The 26054-nt window shown below is 37.6% G+C and overlaps 1 protein-coding gene across 1 annotated transcript in view; it reads right to left on the reverse strand.

Moving 5' to 3' along the window:
• The window catches only part of NBEA (neurobeachin), a 1472531-nt gene extending 1461503 nt beyond the window's left edge, over positions 1-11028 (reverse strand). The window contains exon 1 of the mRNA XM_053708445.1: positions 10521-11028. Coding sequence (XP_053564420.1) covers positions 10521-10736 — 216 coding nt within the window. The 5' untranslated portion in view covers positions 10737-11028. The remainder of the gene's footprint in view (positions 1-10520) is intronic.
• Between the last annotated feature and the right edge of the window lie 15026 nt (positions 11029-26054).

Genomic DNA, 26054 nt, shown 5'->3' on the forward strand with positions numbered 1-26054 from the left:
GCCACCTCCATGAAAAATATTAATTATAATATGCTTATTACTTAAAGAGCGAGTGCGCTTACTGTTAGGGATGCACATACATTAAAACATACGTTATTAAAAAGAAAAAGACAGATAAGTGCATAATGATTTCTTTAACACATGCAGTTCATTACTATGGTAGCACTGATTTCCCACATCATTTCTGTCCATTCCTTTCCATCATTTTCTCTTTAACTAAAATCACATACTTTATATATATTTCTATGTATTTATTTTATATTATGTACAACAGGTATGTCTATCACTATTATAAACAGTGGGTCGCAGGTGGAGCGTGTGTGTCACCTTCTTAAAAGCATTAGAGCACATTTCCTCAAGCCAGAGTAAGTTAACTAGGAGTTACAGTACACAATCTTTTGAAATGTATACAGTTATAGCAAATGCCACTGCACTGTTTAGCAATGACAAGATATGTAGGTAGTGTGCGGCCCACGTGAGTTGTACTTGTATGGAAAATGGCCCGCGACTAAAATGAGTTTGACACCCCTGGTTTACAGCATTACAGTGCAATCTGTGACTCAGTGTTAAAGTCTGGCAAATTGTACTACAGTAATTGTCACTATTTTACAGTTAGTGTTAAACTAAATGTAGCACTGTTGCACACCTAATATGTGTTAGTTCAAACATGTTTTAAAATCTATAAACACACTGGCAAGTGAAAAGAAAGCTAAAACTGCCTTGTTTCACTTTAAGGCGGTTTTCACTTTACAGCGGGGCTCCGATCCCTAACCCGCTGTATGAGCGGGGTATACCTGAGCCTACCTAGCTATGTTTTTCAACAAAGGATACCTAAATAATTAAGCAAATGAAAGAGAAGTAAAATGGAAACTTGTTTAAAAGTATATGCTCTATCTGAATCAATGAAGAAAAAATGTGGGATTCATTTCCCTTTAATGACTATTAGTGTTGGATGCATCTTAAACACATTTATCAGCCAGTCAAAGAATCGAGCAGTCTGTTGAAATATTTTTGGACATGGATAATTTTTTTTTTAATCTAAACAGGATGTGAAAAAGACAAGCACGTCTTGAAAATGTACTCTGTTCAGGGGGAAAAAAAAGTCGCTACTCTCCTGTGTGCGGTATCCACCGGCACAGCCATCAATGACTTACACCTAGTTGCCTTAAACACACAGCATGAGCTAAACCCACAGTTCATTTGCTCTTCATGTTTTGTTTTCTCAGTCACATAATATAATGTAACAGTAAACAAGTTACCTTGTAGAACATGCACAAGTTTTCCTTGATCATTGTTATAGAGTGTGAGGTTTGTTGACAGACTATTGTTCTAGATAAATGCACCTCTCTTACTGTGCACTTCTGGAAAATTCCAAGAATCTGAGCAACATTCTTCAAATCACCAATGAAGAATACCAATGAAATAAAACTGCTTTTCCATATGTAACAATTAAAAAGAGCAGCTTTGAACATGCAATATTTATCTCCTTTAAGATTAAAGGGACATAAAACAGATTGAGATCTGTGCATATTCTAAAATAATTTTCAAAAATAAGCAATAATTAATCAATTACATAGCTAAGCTGCCTGGAGCAGCCAACTCCACCCACCCTTATCATTGTTTAGACACAGGCATTGTGTTTCAACTGAGTTCACAGTTTCTAGACATGCTCCAGCAGATAATCGCTATGCATTTTTACATTCTACAATAACAAATATATATATATATATATATATATATATATATATATATATATATATATATATATATATATATATATATATATATATATATATATATATACCCATAGAAGGAAATCTGTGTGGGGAGTTAGAGCTTTACAATTCAGAAACTAAAAAGAAATTTGCAGGTAAAGTAATTAAAGTACATATTATATGTTGTCTTTATTATCAGTTATTTGTAGAGCGTCAACAGATTCCACATCGCTATACCAACTTGTTTTATGTCTGTTTAAGTGTGTCATTTACATACAGAACAAGAAATAGAATGCAGATGTGTGAACATTACATGATTCTATAAGATAAAAGCATAGTACCCATTTTAACTCTGCAGAGGGCTGGCACTACTTCTATTACCTTTGGAAAAGGGCAGTTTTCATTTGAGAAGTGTTGAATATTTAGCAGTTTCCACACTCTTCCTTCAGTTTACCACATTTAGTACTATAACAGCAGTTTATTGTAAACCTACTCACCCTGACCCTAGGCCAGTTAGAGGCTGTTAATTAAATGGTTTCAATCAATGCTAAATCACATCCTTCACTGCCTAAAAAAAACCCACACACAGTAGTGCTTTAACCACCTAAAGACTCATAACACAGCAGTGTTTTAACCCTTTGAATATATTACAAGCAATATATGGGTTAAAAGGACCATTAAACTCGACATTTTATCACAAAATGTTTCATTAATGCAAGTGAAAACATTATTACAGTATACATTCATTATTTATATGTCAGCCTTTTGCTGTAAAATACATCTGAATACTGCTTGTTTCCCTTTCTCCCATGGAGGCTTGGGTTAATATTTTTAGGCAATTTAGGTAAGCTTTTGTTTACTTTCCCTGCATGCCTAAATTCTATGGTGTCACATGCTTTTAAAAGGTGGATTATCAGTTTTACATCAACAATCATCATAGTTTCTATTGCAAAGAATGCGTTTAAGTTGAATCATTGTTAAACCTCCATAAGGGTATTGAAGAGGGCAGGGTACCCCAGAGTTTGTGCTTTATCTGAATATTAGTTTGTGATTGGTTAGCAGGGGTTCTTTTGCTCTGGAGGACAGGAAAAATCAGTGAAAAGAATATAAAACAATGTACTCATTTGATAAAATAAAGCTGCAGTTTTCATTGCAAATTTTTTTTTTTTCCTTGAGAGAGAGAGAGAGAGAAAGACAATATATATATATATATATATATATATATATATATATATATACTGGACTCCTGACAGTCTCTTGCATCTTTCATACAGTGCTGCACTGACGTTTCTGGATTCTGAGTTATGGGGAAAGCAAAAGAATTGTCAAAGGATCTGAGGAAAAAGGTAGTTGAACTGTATATAACAGGAAAGGGATATAAAAAGATATGCAAATAATTGAGAATGCAAATCAGCAGTGTTCAAACTCTAATCAAGAAGTGGAAATAAATATATATACCAACGCTTTTTTTTTTTTTTTTTTTTTTTTTTTTTTAAAGGGAACGTTAACTAAATATAAACAGACAGATATTTGACCTGACAAGTTCAAACAAAATAGCCAAGTGAGAGTACTGTTTGATGTAGATGATACAGCTCACATGTGAAATCCCCAACTAAGCAGCCTTTAAAGTTAAAGACATGATGGTAGAAAGTGAAGGGGCCCAAGTACAACCAATGATTTGAGAATGCCTGAGGCTATAAGTAGCCCTGTGAGTAGCAGACCTGCTGGGCTCTACAGGAACTCAACTGCTCAGCTTGATCTATCAGTTTTTAAAAAGAAAACAAATATGAAGCTGAAATACCTACAGAGCATCTGTCAACCCTATAATAATCAGCAGGGCAAGATTATTAAAGAGCAAGCATATTTTCACTTGTCCATCAAAACCATTATTTCAGAATGTATTGTTTTTTTATTTATTGCTATTCATGCACTGAACAAAACAAATTTTACTCATGGATGTTGTCCCTGTTCGGCAGTGAGCAATAGATACAAACGTATTAACGCAACTTCCAGTTTTTAAAAAAAAAAAAAAAAACAACAACATTATACTGCTGCAATCACTTATCCAGCAAACAAAACAAAAAGGCGTTAATACAATGTTGCTTTAATAGTCAGTGACTTACAGTTTAATATTTCAATTCCTTAAGCCAAAACCAAATGTGAGAACATGATGTGGGTTCGCCAGCACCACTTACATTTTTCAACATTGCTCAGAGGCACTATCCTCAAATGCATGTATGGGGGGGGGGGGGGGAAAGAGTGTGTGTGTGTCAGGAGGAGAAGAACCTAAATATATGTTTTAGTATATAAGATAAGATGTTACACATATGTAAACCTATGAAAAAATCACCAAATTATTGAGCCAGGGAAAAAGTTGCTAGTCTGTTCAAAACTATACACAAAACACAATTTCTTATCAGTTTAATGAATATTTAGACAAGTAGCCTGGACAAGAGTACATTTGCAGCTAGGTCTGATTTTGTAACTTAAAGGGACACAAAATCCAAATTGTTTTTTTCATGATTCCGATAGAGCATGCAATTTTAAGCAACTTTCTAATTTACTCCCTTTTATAAATTTCTCTCTTGCTATCCTTATTTGAAAAAGCAGTAATAGACATAGGAACTGGCCCATTTTATACTTCATGACTGAAAGTCCCCTTTAATTGTTGCACTGGTAAATACTAGCGTTTAGCAAACACTAGGATTTACGATCACTTTAAATCACTGGTTTTCTAACTGTCCAACAGGCCAGGTTTTCAGGATTACCTTGGATATGGGCAGATAAAATAATGTTTACATATCAGACGATTTCACATGAGCTCCAGTTCAGATATCCCCAAAATGTGGCCTGTTCAGGAGGCCGAGGACAGGTTCTAAAATCAGTGCTTTAAATATATGAAGATTTAACCCTTTGAGTGCCAACGGCTCTGAGCCATCGCAAATTGTACCAGCCAGGTTCTGACGACGGCTCAGAGCCGTCGCTAGCACTCACCCACCTTTAGGGCAATCTGGGGGCTCCCACCCCGGGGATCTGGCCTGAATAGTGAGAGGCATCGCCGAGGCTTCACGATTTGCGCTGTGACATCACCACGCAAATTTAAAATTAACAATGGACAATATAGGGACATGGGGGCATGTTGCTTAGAAGCCTGTATCTCAAGCATCTAAGCAACTACAGACCCACCATTGGAAGTGTAATTGCCTAATACCTTTCCAACTGTATAAGTCTTGGGGATATGGGGGGGGGGAGCTCAAATCCAGCTTAGCACCCAGGTGGGAAATGGCTTAGCAGCCAAATGGTTAATAATTGGGTTGCAGATTCATGCTTATTAGCTACAGAAAACATTGTATTCCCATATTAACCCCTTAAGGACAAGCGACGTACCCTGTATGTCGCTGGCCTTTTTTTGGGACTTGATTGTTTTATAGCGCGGTCTTGCCGCCAGCGTTGAGACTGCTTTATTCCACAAAGCCTTCTGGAGGGAGGGCATGAATAGCGTGTTCTTGCTAGACTTGTGCTATTATGTCCTGGAAAACCCCTTAATGACCAGTGACATACAGGGTACATTGGTCATTAAGGGGTTAATGCAAAGTGAAAGCTATGTTCGACAATGAAAATTTTATACAGATTGTTAGCTCATTGGCGACTAAGCGTCCTCAACTATCACCATGTGAACCTACCTTTTGTTCTGTTGTATCATATCTTAACCTATTTTATTTTGAGTGTCACAGGAAGTTGCAAATTCATAGAGACAGAGACATATATATATATATATATATATATATATATATATATATATATTTTACACACACACACACTTTGGGCTGGGGGTAAAGCTCTAAGAGTCTTGGCTTCATAAATTTGACAAGTTATGATACACCCTACAAAGCTACGCATTTTATGTTGGTGCTCTATAACATATTATAGCTCACTCACAATTATTCATTTTTACTACATTTTGTGCCTACCCATGCACCTGAATACTATTTACTGAACCCAGAAACTTGCATAAAAAAATAAAAAGTAATAAACCTAATAAAAATGTGTATGTCAACCATATTGGTTGTGTAGCCATTAACTCCCTGGTTATTAAGCTTCAAGGGACAGTCAACACTTCCGTGAACATTATTTCATATTGAAAATTAAAACCCGACTATCTGCCTGCACTATACCCCTTCTGCCTTGCCTCTGTACTAAATCAGAGTCGCTAACTTCTCTAATACCGGGTAAATATGGCAGCTGAACTCCCCCCACCATTACAAAGCTGCCTTCTCCTTCAAATGATCAGAAAATCAGAATTAAATCCTCGTCAGAAATTGCATGCGCTTGCAATTTCTGACCGAGGATTGAATTCAAATTTGCTGATCATTTGAAGGAGAAGGCAGCTACGTAACGGTGGGGGGAGTTCGGCTGCCATATTTACCCGGTATTAGAGAAGTTAGGGACTCTGATTAGTACAGAAGCAAGGTGGCAAGGCAGAAGGGGTATAGTGCAGGCGGATCGTCGGGTTTTAATTTTCAATATGAAATAAATGTTCACGGAAGTGTTGACTGTCCCTTTAAATGCAGCTTTCCTGCAGTAGCTAAAAGGGGTTAATGAAGGTGAAAATGTTATGTGTTTTGGCTCCTAAATTTGAAGATGGTCAATAATGAACTTTCAAAACAATCGTTAAAAAGTACTAGCATGGGATATGCTGTACATCTCCTGAAGGGCTGAAGTTGATTAAAAGCGGAAACCTGCCCAAACAGAATATAACGATTGTTTCTTAAAGGAACAGTCTAGTAAAAATTAAATGTTCATGATTCAGATAGGCCATGGAATTTTAAACACCTTTCCAATTTACATTAATAATCATATTTGCTTTGGTCTCTTGGTATTCTTTGTTGAAAGTTAAACCTAGGTAGGGTCATATGCTAATTTATAATCGCTTGAAGACCGCCTTTTATCTTAGTGCATTTTGACAGTTTCACAGCTAGACAGTGCAAGTTCACAAGTGCCATACAGATAACATTGTGCTCACTCTTGCACGGATTGGCTAAAATGCAAGTCTGCCAAAATAACTGAAATAAGGGGGGGGGGAAGTCAGAGGATTAAAGTGAATGTAAATCTAGATGACACAGGTGCCCGGTTTTTAAAAATCCAATTAAAAACAGGGGCACTTTTAATTCATCAAAAATTTACATTTCACTCGTGTTGTGAAAAAAATACTTCCCTTTTAATCTTGACAGCAGCTACAGCGATTCCCCAAGTCTTCGCAAGCCGCTTCATACGTCAGAAATGACGGATTTGGTCATCCTCCAATTCACAGCTTTCCTCCCAGGGAATCGGTGTCTAATTCAAGCTGATGATTGGAGGAAGCCGGATTCCTCATTTTAGACCCGGGAAGAGGCTTTGCGACAGACGGGGGAAGCGATGCAGCAGCTGTCCAAGATTAAAAGGTAAGTATTTTCACAACACGAGTAAAATGTAAATTTTGATGAATTGGATTTTTAAAAACCGGGCATTTTATCATCTAATATTTACATTCACTTTAAAATACAAAGGTGATCGCAGGAAGTAAAAAGTATATTAATATAAAAAATTTGGTTATGCAAAACTGGGGAATGGGTAATAAAAGGGATTATTTATCTTTTTAAAATCATATAAAATTCTGGAGTAGACTGTCCTTTTAATCATAACATTCTTGAGAGGGAAGAGTTTGAGATATACACATCTAACATCTGGCTCAACAAATTCTTTGCATTTGGAAATTTTGCCCCCCACCCACCAAGTATTGCACTTTGTTTTTCCTAGTATGCGCATAAGGGCTATAGCCTAGCTGGGTACTTACTGTACAGTCTTTGCTGTAGCGATGCTCACTGAAGCTAGGGGTTGTGAACGTAAGTAGAAAAAAATCTTTTGCTCTACCATTATTAAATAAAACAAGAATTGTGAATGGTAATGAATGTACAGTCATTAAACTTTTCAGCAAAGTTTATAAAAACAGACCAGTCACACACATTATATATATCTTATTATAATGTTATGTTAATGAGGGAAAACAAAAAAGGCAAGACTTTCATTGGTTCCCTTTAAGAATATACAAAAGACAATAGATATATGAAGACAAAGGAAGGAGACACAGATGGTGGTAAAGGGGAGAGAAAAAGACTAGGTTAGAGAAGGGGATAAAAGCAATAATTTGAAGAGAGAAATATGAAAAGGCATAGCGGCCATAACTGAATGGTAAAGGAATCCCACAGATAAAATCTTGCACTTTTGTTCCAAATAGGATACAGCTATGTGTACAGGCCTCTACTTTTAACTGGCATCATTTCATCCTTCCATTAAACTTAGCACCACTAAACTGGTTAATACCAGCTAATAAATATCAATTTATTTTAACCTGCACAGATCATGTACATAACAGGATGAAATCACTACCGTTTTGCACAAACAAGAGGAAAGGGTTTGATCTCAGTGTACTTGTAAGAAAGAATCAACTAAGGTGAGAAAAGGGTAGAAGGGCAGGTGTTTTGAGCAATCTGGAATAGCTTGAATTAAGATGTCGCATAAAATAAATGAATGTTTTCTTACGTCATTGTTTAGAAGAACTGAATCAGAATACATTGCTACTGCAGCTGCTCTCGCCAACCAGTTCCAGACTGATTTGTTTCCTGCTGGATACAGCATCATGCACCCGGCATGATAGACACTACACAATGCATATTCAATAAACAGACCAGGAGGAGGGAAACCCCTCTTTCAAGTCAAAGCGGGCGGGGGGGGGGGGGGAAGAAGACTAGGCAAACACATAAGATTATACCAATATGTATTCAAGTGAGATATTTATATAATCAAATAATTCATTTCTCTTCTTCGTGCTGCAGTAACTATTTCCTGGGTCAAAGCAAATAAACATGCAAATGTAGTAAGTTCTTGGGTTGAGATGCAACCAATTTAACATAATTTACAGTCATACATTTAAGTAAGAAATTGGGAAAAACTGCTGTAAGACACAAACTATACAAAACTGAATGGTAAATGGCATCTCACATCCACATGGCTCACTTGTGTTGGTTGTACTTTATGCTTTTTCATATTATACCAATTAATCTGTTTTAAAACCTTGGATACTACTTTGCACAGATAACCCACTTTTAATAAAACAAATATTGTACAGTACAGTTAATCTTTTGCAACAGTTTTCCCTTCAAGGCTTATACCAAGAACATTTTTAATAAATTCTGAACACAAAAATTTCCTCCACTACCAAAACAATGATTCTCTGTTTTTAAGTCACCAGGGCAAATAAATTTCAATCCTCTTTAAATAAGACACTATTCTATGGAGAAAAATGGGGGATGGGAGTCACATAACCAGAAGACCCATGCAGCAAAGTATGACAATGGGTGAAAACATAAAATTTCAGAAAATGCAACGCAAAAAATAAATAAATATGGTAAAATGGATGTCAACATTAACGGGATATTGTCATCCAGTTCAGCAATTAATGAGGCACAGCCCTAAAAGTGCACCAGGGATGTACACTGGCAGATATTGTGGGGGGGGGGGGGGAGAATAAATAAAAATGTATATATATATATATATATATATATATATATATATATATATATAAATCCAAGGGAAAGGATATTATATGGCTCCATTAATAAGCAGTCTTCACATCCTAGACTGCTTTAAGGGCATACTAGTCCAATCATTTAATAAATGTGTACACAAAATAATTTTCAAAAAAAATTAGGTAATTAAGTAAAAGGTTAAAAAACTACAAAAGCTGCATGCTTCTATTTACAGAGTTAAAACAGTGCAAGTTAGAGAATGACCTCATACAGAAAAGGATGTGAAAGGAGATGCTGGCCTTCCCTGTCTATTACACTAAGACATGCTCTTTAAAACCAATGCACGTGCTTAAGATTTATAAGATTAAAGTTGAGATAATTTAAAATCAACCTGCAGCTAGAGGCCTAAATTAAAAAGCATAAAGGTTTTTAAAAGACTCGGAGCACAGTTCATAATACTATTCACACAGCACAATGACTGACGGAAGCACAGGTTTCCATGCACCCATATGCCTAATCTTCAGGGATAATCAGATGCATGATCACACACCAACACCAGCTCTCAACATTTTAACCCTTTCTGTAGAAATGTGCTACAAATATCATAAAGCTAAATCAATCCTCAGCAGCCAAACCACAATTCCTAAACACCATCAACTGGTTATGCAGCTATAATTTATTTAACCCAGATCTCTAATGTTAAATATACAGCATATGGCAGGATCACAGCAATAGCACTAATAGAAGTGTTAATTTAAGCATCTGCTGCCTTATGGTCCAATAGATTGCTGAAAAAAATGACACTGCACACAGTAAATGGCATAACTGCAAATGTGTGTATTTTTTCCTCAATAACATATCAGCAGTTATCACCACCCCTGCATTAGAAAGCATCATTACTGTGGAAGTCCTATGGTAGCTAGGTACAGCAGCACAGGTTCTCAGCAGGTTTGTGGGGGAGAAGGGCGACCTTGATCACATGACACTTCTAGTATCTTTGCTGAATTTAACCCCTTGACTGCTAAATATAAGATGGAAGGGAGACCCTCATCACTTGACACTTCCAGCATCCTTACTAAGTTTAACCCCTTTAAAGCCTGAAACAGCATGTAGCCTTGATTGTGTGACAAGTCTAGCATGTTGACGATTTGGACTATGACCGAAACACATCGCATTAATTAACCCTTAACATGTTGCAGCAATGGCTGGATAAATCCCAGAATGCATCGATTGCCCTTACCAGGTTGAGCACGGTTTCCACGATGTCCCTATTGCTAACCTCTCCGACTTGGATGAGCCCGATGAGAACTGCGAATTTCATCCTAATGTTGCGGATGGGGACAGACGGGTTGATGACACCACCGGGTAGGACCATGGAGCCGGAGCCAGCAGTACCACCCGAGGTATCCCTGTCCGGACAGCCGGCCCCCGCCAGCGGCTTGTCGCTGGCCATCATCCCCCTAGATAATCACACTAGGCTGCGATGAGACAGGTAAATCCTAGAAATAACGGGAACAGATCCGAGGCCAGAAAATACTGAGGAGCCCGAGAAGATGCGTCCTGTCCGTGACAATACACCCGCGGGTAACAGAAGCTGGCCGCTTTACGGTCCCCGGGGGTTTCTTTTAGTCTGCACCGAGCCCCCCTCCATCACACACCTGCCAGACACCCACTTAAGTACCGTGACAGGGACAAAGCCAACTGATAACACAAGGTGGGCAGATCTGCTGTGACCGGATAACGGTATCACTAGTCCTGCGGCTGCTGCAGCTGGCGTTGTTGTGATAAGGGCAGACGCCGCTTACTCCTCCGCCATGTTGACGCCCCCTGCCTGCGGTAGGATGCATAGCGCATGCTCCAGAGAAGTCTGGGGGCGGGGATAAGTCCGCCTAGCGACCGAGGGATGAACAGGTGTGCAGGTGCACCAGGAGAGCAGAGGGCATCATGCCTAGGCACAAACGTATATATCCTATATACAAGGCTTTATATAACAGGCTGGCACTGGCAGGGAGGCTATTTACACCAGAGAGATAAATATTATGCCACACAGAGGCACTGACCCCAAACCACGTTACTATACTGCACATGGTTGGTAGAGTTGTTACCATAAGCGTCAGCACTAACGTGTATTGTCTGACAGACACTATTATGGTGCACAATGGCACGAGGGAGGTGCAATATACGAACCTGTCATCAGGTACGGGTCTCACGGTGTTTTTTTTTTTTTTACCCATAGCTACTATTTCCCACACTATTTATTTGTAATGTCCTTTATTCTCAGCAAATAGTTACAATAAAACCGCACAATTAGCAGTTTGGAAAACATATTAACTTTTACAATTTGTAATTAACTGCATTTCTAATACCAGACTTTTGTGTGGTTCCAGTTCTACTTTATGCTGCATCAATTGCATTCTAATTCTCTTTATAGGACACCTTTGTATATGTAATCCCCCAACCTACATATACAGCTACTATATACACACAGATTTAGATACATATTTTAGCAGATGTAAGCAGGGCCTTCTTTAAAACTGGACCCTGGGCAAAAAAATTCTTGCCCCCTCCCCCACCCCATGCAATTTCGCTCTCCACCCCAACATCCCAAAAAACAACTAAATCAATTTATTTTATAATTTTTTTTTAAATTATTAGCCCAGCAGTGGATCATCCACTGCTGGGCTAATCATTAAAAAAAAAAATTAAATAAATTGCAATATTTGAAACTGGACCTAAGCAGTACTAATAAGTAAATAAATATATAAATTCCTCCACTGTGGATTCATTTAATATTCTTTTGAATGTGATTCTGGTGTGAGGTTAGCTGGTTAAAGAGATTTAGGGCAGCCAACAGGAGCAAAGCAAGGTAAAGACTGAGGAGGAAGCATGGAGGTGCAGACAAATATAAGTTTACTGACTGGAACAGCAGAGCTACTATGGGAAACTGTAAAATCTGCAACAGAGAAAACAAAAACTATAAAAATAAACCTTACATTAATGTCTGAAGTATCAGCATGACTCCATACATCAGCCACAGCAGCACATGTCACTTATTTGCTAGGAGCAAGTTCCCTCTCACCCTGCACTAGAAAATGCTGCATTGGGAGGGGCATGTGTGCACTAACTTATTCTTCCCACTGACACCTTTCTACAAAGCACTGTTCCCCTAACAAACTTCAGTTAGTTGATCTTAGGGCCACAGCAGAAAGAGCAGGGCTAAGGGGACCAGCAGACTGGATGCTGTCTGCCCAAGGCTGCATGGATACAGTGTGAAATGAGTCACACAGCCTCAAGACTGAAGAGAGCAGTGTATGCAGCTGCACAGATGCTCAAATCCTCACGTGCTTGCCGCTCCAGCTTTCTGCTGCATGCGCCTACAGTCAGCCCTACCCAGAAACAATCCCCACCACCAGAGCAGTTACCTGGTAACATTGGTAACCCCAGTAGGACCTTTTCTGATGCAGTGGGAATGGCTGGATGCCGAGTTAGGGCTTTGCATTCAGTGCTGCACAGTGCACATCTAAAACAGCACATGGCAATAGCTTGGCATGTCACATGACACCGGCACAGTCTGGCACAGTTGTTTTTTTTTTAAAAATATATAAGCAGAGTAATTTTGACTGTGACAGTATTAGGACTGAATGTGTGTGTTCCCCATGTCACATCAACAATCTGGTATGACTCTTGGGCCCCTCAACAGAGACTGGGCCCTGGGCAGCTGCCCCTTTTGCCCTGTTTTAAAGACGGCCCTGGATGTAAGATAAGTTTACTCCTCATAACCCCAAGAGAATGTCATAACCCTATACCTTGGCATATGTACCTTTGGCTCGAATATTTATAAAGTAATCATAGATGCTGATAAAACACAATCACCTGTGACAAGGAGTGTGCTGAATTTACAAGGTGGTTATTCCCAAAGTAAAATGCACACAAATGTAATCAGAACATCAAAAGAAGATGGTTTTTGAATGCTTGTTAACTAAACTTTCATTCATTGTGTCTGAACAATGCAGTGTCACACAGAACCTAAAATAAATATATCACACTGCTTATAGAATACTTTATTTTAGTTTTACAACTCTTTTTAATGATGCTGTGCAATATTTAAAAAAACTTTTTTAGTTTAAAATATTTTTATTTGTATATAATTCTATTATATTAAAGGGACATACTACTCATATGCTAAATCACTTGAAACTGATGCAGTATAACTGTAAAAAGCTGACAGGAAAATATCACCTGAGCATCTCTATGTAAAAAAGGAAGATATTTTACCTCATAATTTCCTCAGCTCAGCAGAGTAAGTTCTGTGTAAAAAGTTATAATTCTGCTGCAGGTAAAAAAAAATGAAGATATGAACAGCAGCCAATCAGCATCAACAGTGCTGAGGTCATGAACTCTTTTACTGTGATCTCATGAGATTTCACTTAACTTTCATGAGATTTCATAGTAAACTTCCTTAAACTGAATAGGGAAATAAGATGAGAGAGCACAAAAGCTCACTCCTTCCACTGTCCCGGGACAGGCATACTGATTTGCTGCTTAGAAGTCCTTTACAATGGGATGTGGCTACTGAGGATTTTTTGAGGTGAAATATCTTTCTTTTTCACATAGAAATATTCATGTGATATTTTCCTGTCAGCTTTTTACAGCTATGCTGCATCACTTTCAAATGTTTCAACATTTGGGTATCATGGCCCTTTAACAGAGTCCTTGGGGTGTCATCAAAAACAAATGAGTAATGTCAAAATAAATTTCATAAACATACTAAATGTGTCCCACAGCAAAACATGACTGAAACTGCCTTTATATACAATTTGAGGGGCTGACAGAGCTCAGATAGGGCCATTCCTCAAACACTCTTATGCTTGGGTGAAATAATTTTGCAGACCTCACAGAGGCTGATAGCAAAGAAAAAATATAATAAATATGAGGTGTCATATAAAGTAATGAAGCTCCCTGGAATGCAAAGGGGAAAGAGAGGGTAACAAGAAAGAACCTGGCACTAGTATAATTGCTCAGTTTGAAGCAAATACAAATTAAAATGAAATGTTTTCAACACAGCTTAACTTGCATCTGCTTCTGATTAAAGGGATAGTAAACACCAAAAATGTTATTGTTTAAAAAGATAGATAATTCCTTTATTTACCATACCCCAATTTTGCAAAACCAACACTGTTATAGAAATATACTTTTTACCTCTGAAATTACCTTGTATCTAAGCTTCTGCTGAATGCCTCCTTATCTCAGATCTTTTGACAGACTTGCATTTCAGGCAATTAGTGCTGACTCTTAAATAACTTCATGTGCATGAGCACAGTGTTATCTATATGAAACACATGAACTAATGCCCTCTAGTTGTGAAAATTTGTCAAATGCAGAGGCGGCCTTCAAGGGTTTAGAAATTAGCATATGAGCCTACCTATGTTTAGCTTTCAACTAAGAATAACAAAAGAACAAAGCAAATTTGATGATAAAAGTAAATTAAGAAGTACTTTACAATTACAAGCCCTAGCTGAATCATGAAAGATTAATTTGGACTTTACTATCCCTTTAAGTATACATTAGTTTCCTGTCAGGAGTGTATTGTTAATTCTGAGGAAATTTCAGAAACATACAGTTGGTGATATAAATCTGTGACATCTACAGGTGTAAATTGCCTAAAGAATAAAATGAGAGATGTGAGAACTTCATACACACACAAGAACACCCCTTTCCAGCCTGCTTTCAGAAGCTGCCAGGTTTTATTTAACACATAAAAAAAATAAGTGCAACACATCTTGCAAGAGACTCACAGACCTAAATAAACTATGATCTGAGTTTGTTAAAGGTACACTGACACTCAAAGTACAACCATATTTTGTGCAAACCAGCGGCAGAGTTTTTTTCACTTTCTGCTGGGGTTTTTTCTGAAATATTTTCTGCAGGTCATTTTTAAATTAAATACAAATTTTAAATAACATAATTTATGTAAGAACTTACCTGATAAATTCATTTCTTTCATATTAGCAAGAGTCCATGAGCTAGTGACGTATGGGATATACATTCCTACCAGGAGGGGCAAAGTTTCCCAAACCTCAAAATGCCTATAAATACACCCCTCACCACACCCACAATTCAGTTTAACGAATAGCCAAGAAGTGGGGTGATAAAAAAGTGCGAAAGCATATAAAATAAGGAATTGGAATAATTGTGCTTTATACAAAATCATAACCACCACAAAAAAAAGGGCGGGCCTCATGGACTCTTGCTAATATGAAAGAAATGAATTTATCAGGTAAGTTCTTACATAAATTATGTTTTCTTTCATGTAATTAGCAAGAGTCCATGAGCTAGTGACGTATGGGATAATGACTACCCAAGATGTGGATCTTTCCACACAAGAGTCACTAGAGAGGGAGGGATAAAATAAAGACAGCCAATTCCTGCTGAAAATAATCCACACCCAAAATAAAGTTTAACGAAAAACATAAGCAGAAGATTCAAACTGAAACCGCTGCCTGAAGTACTTTTCTACCAAAAACTGCTTCAGAAGAAGAAAATACATCAAAATGGTAGAATTTAGTAAAAGTATGCAAAGAGGACCAAGTTGCTGCTTTGCAGATCTGGTCAACCGAAGCTTCATTCCTAAACGCCCAGGAAGTAGAAACTGACCTAGTAGAATGAGCTGTAATTCTCTGAGGCGGAGTTTTACCCGACTCAACATAGGCAAGATGAATTAAAGATTTCAACCAAGATGCCAAAGAAATGGCAGAAGCTTTCTGGCCTTTTCTAGAACCGGAAAAGATAACAAATAGACTAGAAGTCTTACGGAAAGATTTCGTAGCTTCAACATAATATTTCAAAGCTCTAACAACATCCAAAGAATGCAACGATTTCTCCTTAGAATTCTTAGGATTAGGACATAATGAAGGAACCACAATTTCTCTACTAATGTTGTTGGAATTCACAACTTTAGGTAAAAATTCAAAAGAAGTTCGCAACACCGCCTTATCCTGATGAAAAATCAGAAAAGGAGACTCACAAGAAAGAGCAGATAATTCAGAAACTCTTCTGGCAGAAGAGATGGCCAAAAGGAACAAAACTTTCCAAGAAAGTAATTTAATGTCCAATGAATGCATAGGTTCAAACGGAGGAGCTTGAAGAGCTCCCAGAACCAAATTCAAACTCCAAGGAGGAGAAATTGACTTAATGACAGGTTTTATACGAACCAAAGCTTGTACAAAACAATGAATATCAGGAAGAATAGCAATCTTTCTGTGAAAAAGAACAGAAAGAGCAGAGATTTGTCCTTTCAAAGAACTTGCGGACAAACCCTTATCTAAACCATCCTGAAGGAACTGAAAAATTCTCGGTATTCTAAAAGAATGCCAGAAAAATGATGAGAAAGACACCAAGAAATATAAGTCTTCCAGACTCTATAATATATCTCTCGAGATACAGATTTACGAGCCTGTAACATAGTATTAATCACAGAGTCAGAGAAACCTCTTTGACCAAGAATCAAGCGTTCAATCTCCATACCTTTAAATTTAAGGATTTCAGATCCTGATGGAAAAAAAGGACCTTGTGACAGAAGGTCTGGTCTTAACGGAAGAGTCCACTGGTTGGCAAGAGGCCATCCGGACAAGATCCGCATACCAAAACCTGTGAGGCCATGCCGGAGCTACCAGCAGAACAAACGAGCATTCCTTCAGAATCTTGGAGATTACTCTTGGAAGAAGAACTAGAGGCGGAAAGATATAGGCAGGATGATACTTCCAAGGAAGTGATAATGCATCCACTGCCTCCGCCTGAGGATCCCGGGATCTGGACAGATACCTGGGAAGTTTCTTGTTTAGATGGGACGCCATCAGATCTATTTCTGGAAGTTCCCACATTTGAACAATCTGAAGAAATACCTCTGGGTGAAGAGACCATTCGCCCGGATGCAACGTTTGGCGACTGAGATAATCCGCTTCCCAATTGTCTACACCTGGGATATGAACCGCAGAGATTAGACAGGAGCTGGATTCCGCCCAAACCAAAATTCGAGATACTTCTTTCATAGCCAGAGGACTGTGAGTCCCTCCTTGATGATTGATGTATGCCACAGTTGTGACATTGTCTGTCTGAAAACAAATGAACGATTCTCTCTTCAGAAGAGGCCAAAACTGAAGAGCTCTGAAAATTGCACGGAGTTCCAAAATATTGATCGGTAATCTCACCTCCTGAGATTCCCAAACTCCTTGTGCCGTCAGAGATCCCCACACAGCTCCCCAACCTGTGAGACTTGCATCTGTTGAAATTACAGTCCAGGTCGGAAGCACAAAAGAAGCCCCCTGAATTAAACGATGGTGATCTGTCCACCATGTTAGAGAGTGTCGAACAATCGGTTTTAAAGATATTAATTGAGATATCTTCGTGTAATCCTTGCACCATTGCTTCAGCATACAGAGCTGAAGAGGTCGCATGTGAAAACGAGCAAAGGGGATCGCGTCCGATGCAGCAGTCATAAGACCTAGAATTTCCATGCATAAGGCTACCGAAGGGAATGATTGTGACTGAAGGTTTCGACAAGCTGTAATCAACTTTTAGACGTCTCTTGTCTGTTAAAGACAGAGTCATGGACACTGAATCCATCTGGAAACCCAGAAAGGTTACCCTTGTCTGAGGAATCAAAGAACTTTTTGGTAAATTGATCCTCCAACCATGATCTTGAAGAAACAACACAAGTCGATTCGTATGAGATTCTGCTAAATGTAAAGACTGAGCAAGTACCAAGATATCGTCCAAATAAGGAAATACCACAATACCCTGTTCTCTGATTACAGACAGAAGGGCACCGAGAACCTTTGTAAAAATTCTTGGAGCTGTAGCTAGGCCAAACGGCAGAGCCACAAACTGGTAATGCTTGTCCAGAAAAGAGAATCTCAGGAACTGATAATGATCTGGATGAATCGGAATATGCAGATATGCATCCTGTAAATCTATTGTGGACATATAATTCCCTTGCTGAACAAAAGGCAAGATAGTCCTTACAGTTACCATTTTGAACGTTGGTATCCTTACATAACGATTCAATATTTTTAGATCCAGAACTGGTCTGAAGGAATTCTCCTTCTTTGGTACAATGAAGAGATTTGAATAAAACCCCATCCCCTGTTCCGGAACTGGAACTGGCATAATTACTCCAGTCAACTCTAGATCTGAAACACATTTCAGAAATGCTTGAGCTTTTACTGGATTTACTGGGACACGGGAAAGAAAAAATCTCTTTGCAGGAGGTCTCATCTTGAAACCAATTCTGTACCCTTCTGAAACAATGTTCTGAATCCAAAGATTGTGAACAGAATTGATCCAAATTTCCTTGAAAAAAACGTAACCTGCCCCCTACCAGCTGAGCTGGAATGAGGGCCGCACCTTCATGTGGACTTAGAAGCAGGCTTTGCCTTTCTAGCTGGCTTGGATTTATTCCAGACTGGAGATGGTTTCCAAACTGAAACTGCTCCTGAGGATGAAGGATCAGGCTTTTGTTCTTTGTTGAAACGAAAGGAACGAAAACGATTATTAGCCCTGTTTTTACCTTTAGATTTTTTATCCTGTGGTAAAAAAGTTCCTTTCCCACCAGTAACAGTTGAAATAATGGAATCCAACTGAGAACCAAATAATTTGTTACCCTGGAAAGAAATGGAAAGTAAAGTTGATTTAGAAGCCATATCAGCATTCCAAGTTTTAAGCCATAAAGCTCTTCTAGCTAAAATAGCTAGAGACATAAACCTGACATCAACTCTGATAATATCAAAAATGGCATCACAGATAAAATTATTAGCATGCTGAAGAAGAATAATAATGTCATGAGAATCACGATGTGTTACTTGTTGCGCTAAAGTTTCCAACCAAAAAGTTGAAGCTGCAGCAACATCAGCCAAAGATATAGCAGGTCTAAGAAGATTACCTGAACACAGATAAGCTTTTCTTAGAAAGGACTCAATTTTCCTATCTAGAGGATCCTTAAACGAAGTACCATCTGACGTAGGAATAGTAGTACGTTTAGCAAGGGTAGAAATAGCCCCATCAACTTTAGGGATCTTGTCCCAAAATTCTAATCTGTCAGACGGCACAGGATATAATTGCTTAAAACGTTTAGAAGGAGTAAATGAATTACCCAATTTATCCCATTCTTTGGAAATCACTGCAGAAATAGCATTAGGAACAGGAAAAACTTCTGGAATAACCACAGGAGCTTTAAATACCTTATCCAAACGTTTAGAATTAGTATCAAGAGGACCAGAATCCTCTATTTCTAAAGCAATTAGAACTTCTTTAAGTAAAGAACGAATAAATTCCATTTTAAATAAATATGAAGATTTATCAGCATCAACCTCAGAAACAGAATCCTCTAAACCAGAGGAGTCATCAGAATCAGAATGATGATGTTCATTTAAAAATTCATCTGTAGGGAGAGAAGTTTTAAAAGATTTTTTACGTTTACTAGAAGGAGAAATAACAGACATAGCCTTCTTTATGGATTCAGAAACAAAATCTCTTATAATATCAGGAACATTCTGCACCTTAGATGTTGAAGGAACTGCAACAGGCAATGGTACTTTACTAAAGGAAATATTATCTGCTTTAACAAGTTTGTCATGACAATCAATACAAACAACAGCTGGAGAAATAGCTACCAAAAGTTTAGAGCAGATACACTTAGCTTTGGTAGATTCAGCACTTGACAGCGATTTTCCTGTAGTATCTTCTGACTCAGATGCAACGTGAGACATCTTGCAATATGTAAGAGAAAAAACAACATATATATAAAGCAAAATTGAACAAATTCCTTAAATGACAGTTTCAGGAATGGGAAAAAATGCCAAAGAACAAGCTTCTAGCAACCAGAAGCAATAAAAAATGAGACTTAAATAATGTGGAGACAAAAGCGACGCCCATATTTTTTCGCGCCAAATAAGACGCCCACATTATTTGGCGCCTAAATGCTTTTGGCGCCAAAAATGACGCCACATCCGGAACGCCGACATTTTTGGCGCGAAATAACGTCAAAAAATGACGCAACTTCCGGCGACACGTATGACGCCGGAAACGGAAATAGAATTTTTGCGCCAAAAAAATCCGCGCCAAGAATGACGCAATAAAATGAAGCATTTTCAGCCCCCGCGAGCCTAACAGCCCACAGGGAAGAGTCAAATTTTTGAAGGTAAGAAAAATGGTTAAATCAAAATGCATTATCCCAAATATGAAACTGACTGTCTGAAAATAAGGAAAGTTGAACATTCTGAGTCAAGGCAAATAAATGTTTGAATACATATATTTAGAACTTTATAAACAAAGTGCCCAACCATAGCTTGGAGTGTCACAGAAAATAAGACTTACTTACCCCAGGACACTCATCTACATATAGCAGATAGCCAAACCAGTACTGAAACGAGAATCAGCAGAGGTAATGGTATATATAAGAGTATATCGTCGATCTGAAAAGGGAGGTAAGAGATGAATCTCTACGACCGATAACAGAGAACCTATGAAATAGACCCCGTAGAAGGAGATCACTGCATTCAAATAGGCAATACTCTCCTCACATCCCTCTGACATTCACTGCACGCTGAGAGGAAAACCGGGCTCCAACTTGCTGCGGAGCGCATATCAACGTAGAATCTAGCACAAACTTACTTCACCACCTCCATCGGAGGCAAAGTTTGTAAAACTGAATTGTGGGTGTGGTGAGGGGTGTATTTATAGGCATTTTGAGGTTTGGGAAACTTTGCCCCTCCTGGTAGGAATGTATATCCCATACGTCACTAGCTCATGGACTCTTGCTAATTACATGAAAGAAAAGGGGGTTACACTGAAGCACCAACCCAATTTCAATGTGTTGATTAACTGGAGAATAAAGCAGTTCTTAGAGTTTTATCATATACAGTTGAAAATTGCATTGCAAATTAGCTCCAGAGAGAATTTTTTATTTAAATTGTCTCTTGTATAAATTTGCTTCCTTTGCTCTTGGTCTACCATCACTTAATTATTAGGTAAAACTGTAGTAGTAAAAAGATGTATTGCTCATAAAAACATCTTACATTCAGGAGTCAAAGATTAGCAGACTGTAACCCTTTGCAGTCAAGTAGCTGAAAACATGAAAAAGCATATTTATGCAGTGGTCATATTTTATAAAATGTTTGAGTATGTATTGTAAATATTTAACATTTCAATGATCTTCACATAGGGGAATATGTTTTATTTTATTGTCTCCATATTCAAAGTTGTTGTTTTTTCCGTTCGTCGGGTTACTGCTCGTGAAACCTTTTTACTTTCAACTTGTAATACGCGCTACCTGATGTGCTCAAAAAGCTTACTTCTAGAGGAGTTAACACACGAGTGGAGCAATAAATAGTTCTCCACTTGTAATATAGCCCTAACTCAGCAGAGTAAATGAAAAGAGATAAAGGAAAAGTCAGCCAGCATTCTCTCTCTCTCTCTCTCTCTCTCTCTCTCTCTCTCTCTCTTTCCTCTATGAAAAAAATATTTTTTAAATGATACATTTTATAATTTTTAAAAAAAAAACTAGTGATGTCATCAGTGATACATCTATTGACATCATTGATAGGAACATTAAGCGGTGCAGAAGATGTCAGATCAGTACATAAAACTCTCTTCCACTGCTCCATGCAAAAATAGTTTGGGCAGATTACAAGTGGCGCGCTATTTAATGTTCCGACTCGAGCGTTAAGCGTTAGAAGTAAGCTTATTCCACTCATTGGGTAGCACTCGTATTATGAGTTGAAAGTAAACTGTTTTCACTTGTGAGCTAACCTGATGAGCGCAAAAAGCCAAAGTTAGAATATTGTGTCGCTTTCACGTATTAGCCTATATAAGTCAATGGCGAAAAAAATCAAACACCCCACTCTCACGCAAACCCAATCAAAATATTCTCATGTGCGCTAACCAGACATGAAAATATGAATATTTCACATTCCAATGTTCTTCACATGCAAGAATATGTTCAATTTATTCATAAATACATATTTCTTTTCTACATTGTATTTTGGTACACACTACTGTGTGTGTGTGTATATATATATATATATATATATATATATATATATATACACAGTAGTGTGTAAAAGTCTTAGGTCACCATTAGATTTGTTGTTTTAGCAAAGTTTTTATGATTATTTTTTGGTCTTTTTATTAAGATACGATCAGAAAATACAGGAAATATGTACACAAAATATTAAAAACCAACAACACAATTTTCATAACAAAATGGCTTCTTCAGGCAAAATTCAATATTTAGTGTGACGTCCCTTGGCACTAAGCACATCTTTAAACTCTTTTGTGGAGACTGTCCTGAAGTATTCTGAAGTAATCTTCTGGTACATTATACCAGGCTTCTTTCAATACTTCCCAGAGTTATTCTTTAGATTTAGGTTGCCTTTTATTTATTTTTCTGTCCAGGTGATCCCATACTGCCTCTATAATATTCAGGTCTGGACTCTGTGGAGGCCAGTCCATGACTTATCAGTGTTTTATCAGCTGTTTTTCTCTCCAAATATGATTTCACTGCATTAGCAGTGTGCTTGGGATCATTATGATGCTGAAAAATAAAAATCATTCCCAATCAGGTGCTTTCCAGAAGGAGTGGCATGATAAATTTAAACCTGTCTGTAATTTTCAGCATTCATGATTCAATAAATTTTGACAATCAGAGATACGGGGGTCCAAGGGAGAGGCTGTGGCGCGGAGGACCGTGCAAGCTGCTACTACAGCGATATAAGAAGGGTCTAGTGGCCTGTGTTCTATTTTGGCTGCCGACCAACGCTGGGGCCTTTTCTTGGTGTAGGAGGAGTGTGTGGATTACCTGGAAGCCACAGAGTTGCCTCCATAGGGGAGGCCTTCAACCCCCAGAAGAAAGGAGTAAAGGAGAGAGATCCAGGAAGATCTCAGGCAATTGTCAAGCCAAGGGAAGAGAAAAGAGAAAGGTGGGAAGGTAGGAACTTATTTATTGATTCTTAAAACAGGAGAAATGTTGCTATTACTGTTTCTTTTCTCCTCCTATGTTAAGGAGGGTTGCTGAGCTGGAAAGTATAAATGCTTAGCTCCTTTTTTTGCTTTTTTCCTACCTTCCTGAAATTCCTCTGCTAAAATTAAACCTGACAGAAACAAGAGTTCCCCAGGGACTGGCATAAGTTTTTTATTTCTCCCTAAATCTTTTGGTTTAAAGAAAAGAAAAGAAAGAAGGGGAAAAGAAAGGAAAAGAGAGCTGTTTGAGGTCTGGATTATAAGTGTTGTGAAAGAGGTCTGTGAGATGTGGCATTCTGATCTGTGTGTATAACAAGTCTGAGCTACCAGTTTTGAGCTTGAATCACTTTATAAGATATATGGAGAAATATCTCACTCAAACTACAATGTCACCAAAAATGAAACAAGTAGATAAAAAAAGTAATAAATCTGCCAACTCAACCAGCTCCCCGAATAAATCGTTAAGGGAGGACAGGATCCCTGACACCTTTTATGCGGGGGAAATTGCAACCCTGGTTTCTGCTTTAATAGGCCCTAAATTGGAAGAAATTCATACAAGACTGAATACAATTCTGGAGGAGCAGAAAAATCAGGCAGAGAGAATAAAAGAAATGGAACAGCGGATTTCAAATTGCCAGGATACCCAGATTAAGGTACAACTCCATATGGAAGCTTTGCTAAAACAAAATTTAACTTTGACCAACAAAATTGACGAGATGGAAAATAGGTCTAGAGCAATCTGCGCTTAATTGGTATCCCCGAATCTCTGAGACCTCAAGACCTAAAAAAGTTTGTGGAACAGACCATTCCTGAGTTACTGGGTTTAAATCCAGGGGAAAATATCTTTACAATTGAAAGAATACACAGAATGGGAAGAGAGAGAGATCAGTCAACAGCAACTGATAGGAGACCAAGGCCAGTGATAGCAAAGTTTCTAAATTTCCAAGGAAAAAGCGAGATCTTGAGAGCCTACAGGAAACAACAGAATCTACACTATCAAGGAGTGAAGATCCTGCTCTTTCAGGACTTTTCTACAGAAGTTTCACTGAAAAGAAAACAATTTTCGCCTATATGTTCTCGCCTTGTGGCTGAAAAGAGGTTTTTTTCCCTGCTGTATCCAGCTAGACTCAGGATAAAATCTGGCACGGACTTCCTTTTTTTTGACTCTCCAGAAGCAGCCCTTTCCTTTTTGGAAAATTAATCAAAGAAGTGGAAGGTTTAATGAGAGTCTTCTGTACATTTTTTATATCTATTTTTTTTGTGTATTTATGTGTGTATGTCTAGTATGGTGTTCTTTGAATAAAATTTTTTTTTTTTCATTTTTCTTTTTTTTCCCGGATTGAAAAGCTATATGATAATAAAAAAAAAAAAAATTCTTTCTCTTAAAGAGATTTTTTTCTCTTAAAGAGATTTTTTTCTCTATGATGTTCCTCTCTTTTGAACAAATTTTTTTTTTTTTTTTATATAGATTTTTTTCTCTATGATGTTCCTCTCTTTTGAATACAGAGCTGCTGTATTGTAAATTTATAGGAATTGTTAAAAAAGAAAAGAGAGATAAAGGAAACAAAAGACAAAATTGTGAAGCACAGTTGTTTTACTGGGAAGAGAGTTATTTTGCACAAGTTTAGGATAGTTTTTTCTTATGAATAAGCTACCCTTAAGTGAATCACAATTATGGGATAGGAAAATATGGGCACAACTAATGTTTGTACAGATAGAAAGAAATCATAGGTATGTGTAAAAAAGGTATAATTGTCAACATAAGGGGTGTAAAGATTTTAGCACGCACTTATTGGATGTTTGTAATGTTTTTGTTGAATAAACCCATGAAAGAAGGTATAACACAAAGGGGTATTGCACTATGGAAGAATAGAGGGTTTAATACATTAACCCCTTAATGACCGGACCATTTTTCAATTTTCTTACCCTTAATGACAATGGCTATTTTTACATTTCTGCAGTGTTTGTGTTTAGCTGTAATTTTCCTCTTACTCATTTACTGTACCCACACATATTATATACCGTTTTTCTCGCCATTAAATGGACTTTCTAAGGATACCATTATTTTCATCATATCTTATAATTTCCTATAAAAAAAATATAAAATATGAGGAAAAAATTGAAAAAAACACACTTTTTCTAACTTTGACCCCCAAAATCTGTTACACATCTACAATCACCAAAAAACACCTATGCTAAATAGTTTCTAAATTTTGTCCTGAGTTTAGAAATACCCAATGTTTACATGTTCTTTACTTTTTTTGCAAGTTATAGGGCCATAAATACAAGTAGCACTTTGCTATTTCCAAACAACTTTTTTTCAAAATTAGCGCTAGTTACATTGGAACCCTGATATCTGTCAGGAATACCTGAATATCCCTTGACATGTATATATTTTTTTTTAGAAGACAACCCAAAGTATTGATCTAGGCCCATTTTGGTATATTTCATGCCACCATTTCACCGCCAAATGTCATCAAATAAAAAAAAAAGTTCACTTTTTCACAAATTTTGTCACAAACTTTAGGTTTCCCACTGAAATTATTTACAAACAGCTTCTGCAATTAAGGCACAAATGGTTGTAAATGCTTCTTTGGGATCCCCTTTGTTCAGAAATAGCAGACTTATATGGCTTTGGGGTTGCTTTTTGGTAAGTAGAAGGCCGCTAAATGCTGCTGCGCACCACACGTAAATTATGCCCAGCAGTTAAGGGGTTAAATTAGGTAGCTTGTAGGGAGCTTGCAGGGTTAATTTTAGCTTT

The sequence above is a fragment of the Bombina bombina genome, chromosome 3 (assembly GCF_027579735.1).
Source record: "Bombina bombina isolate aBomBom1 chromosome 3, aBomBom1.pri, whole genome shotgun sequence".
Taxonomy (NCBI): domain Eukaryota; kingdom Metazoa; phylum Chordata; class Amphibia; order Anura; family Bombinatoridae; genus Bombina; species Bombina bombina.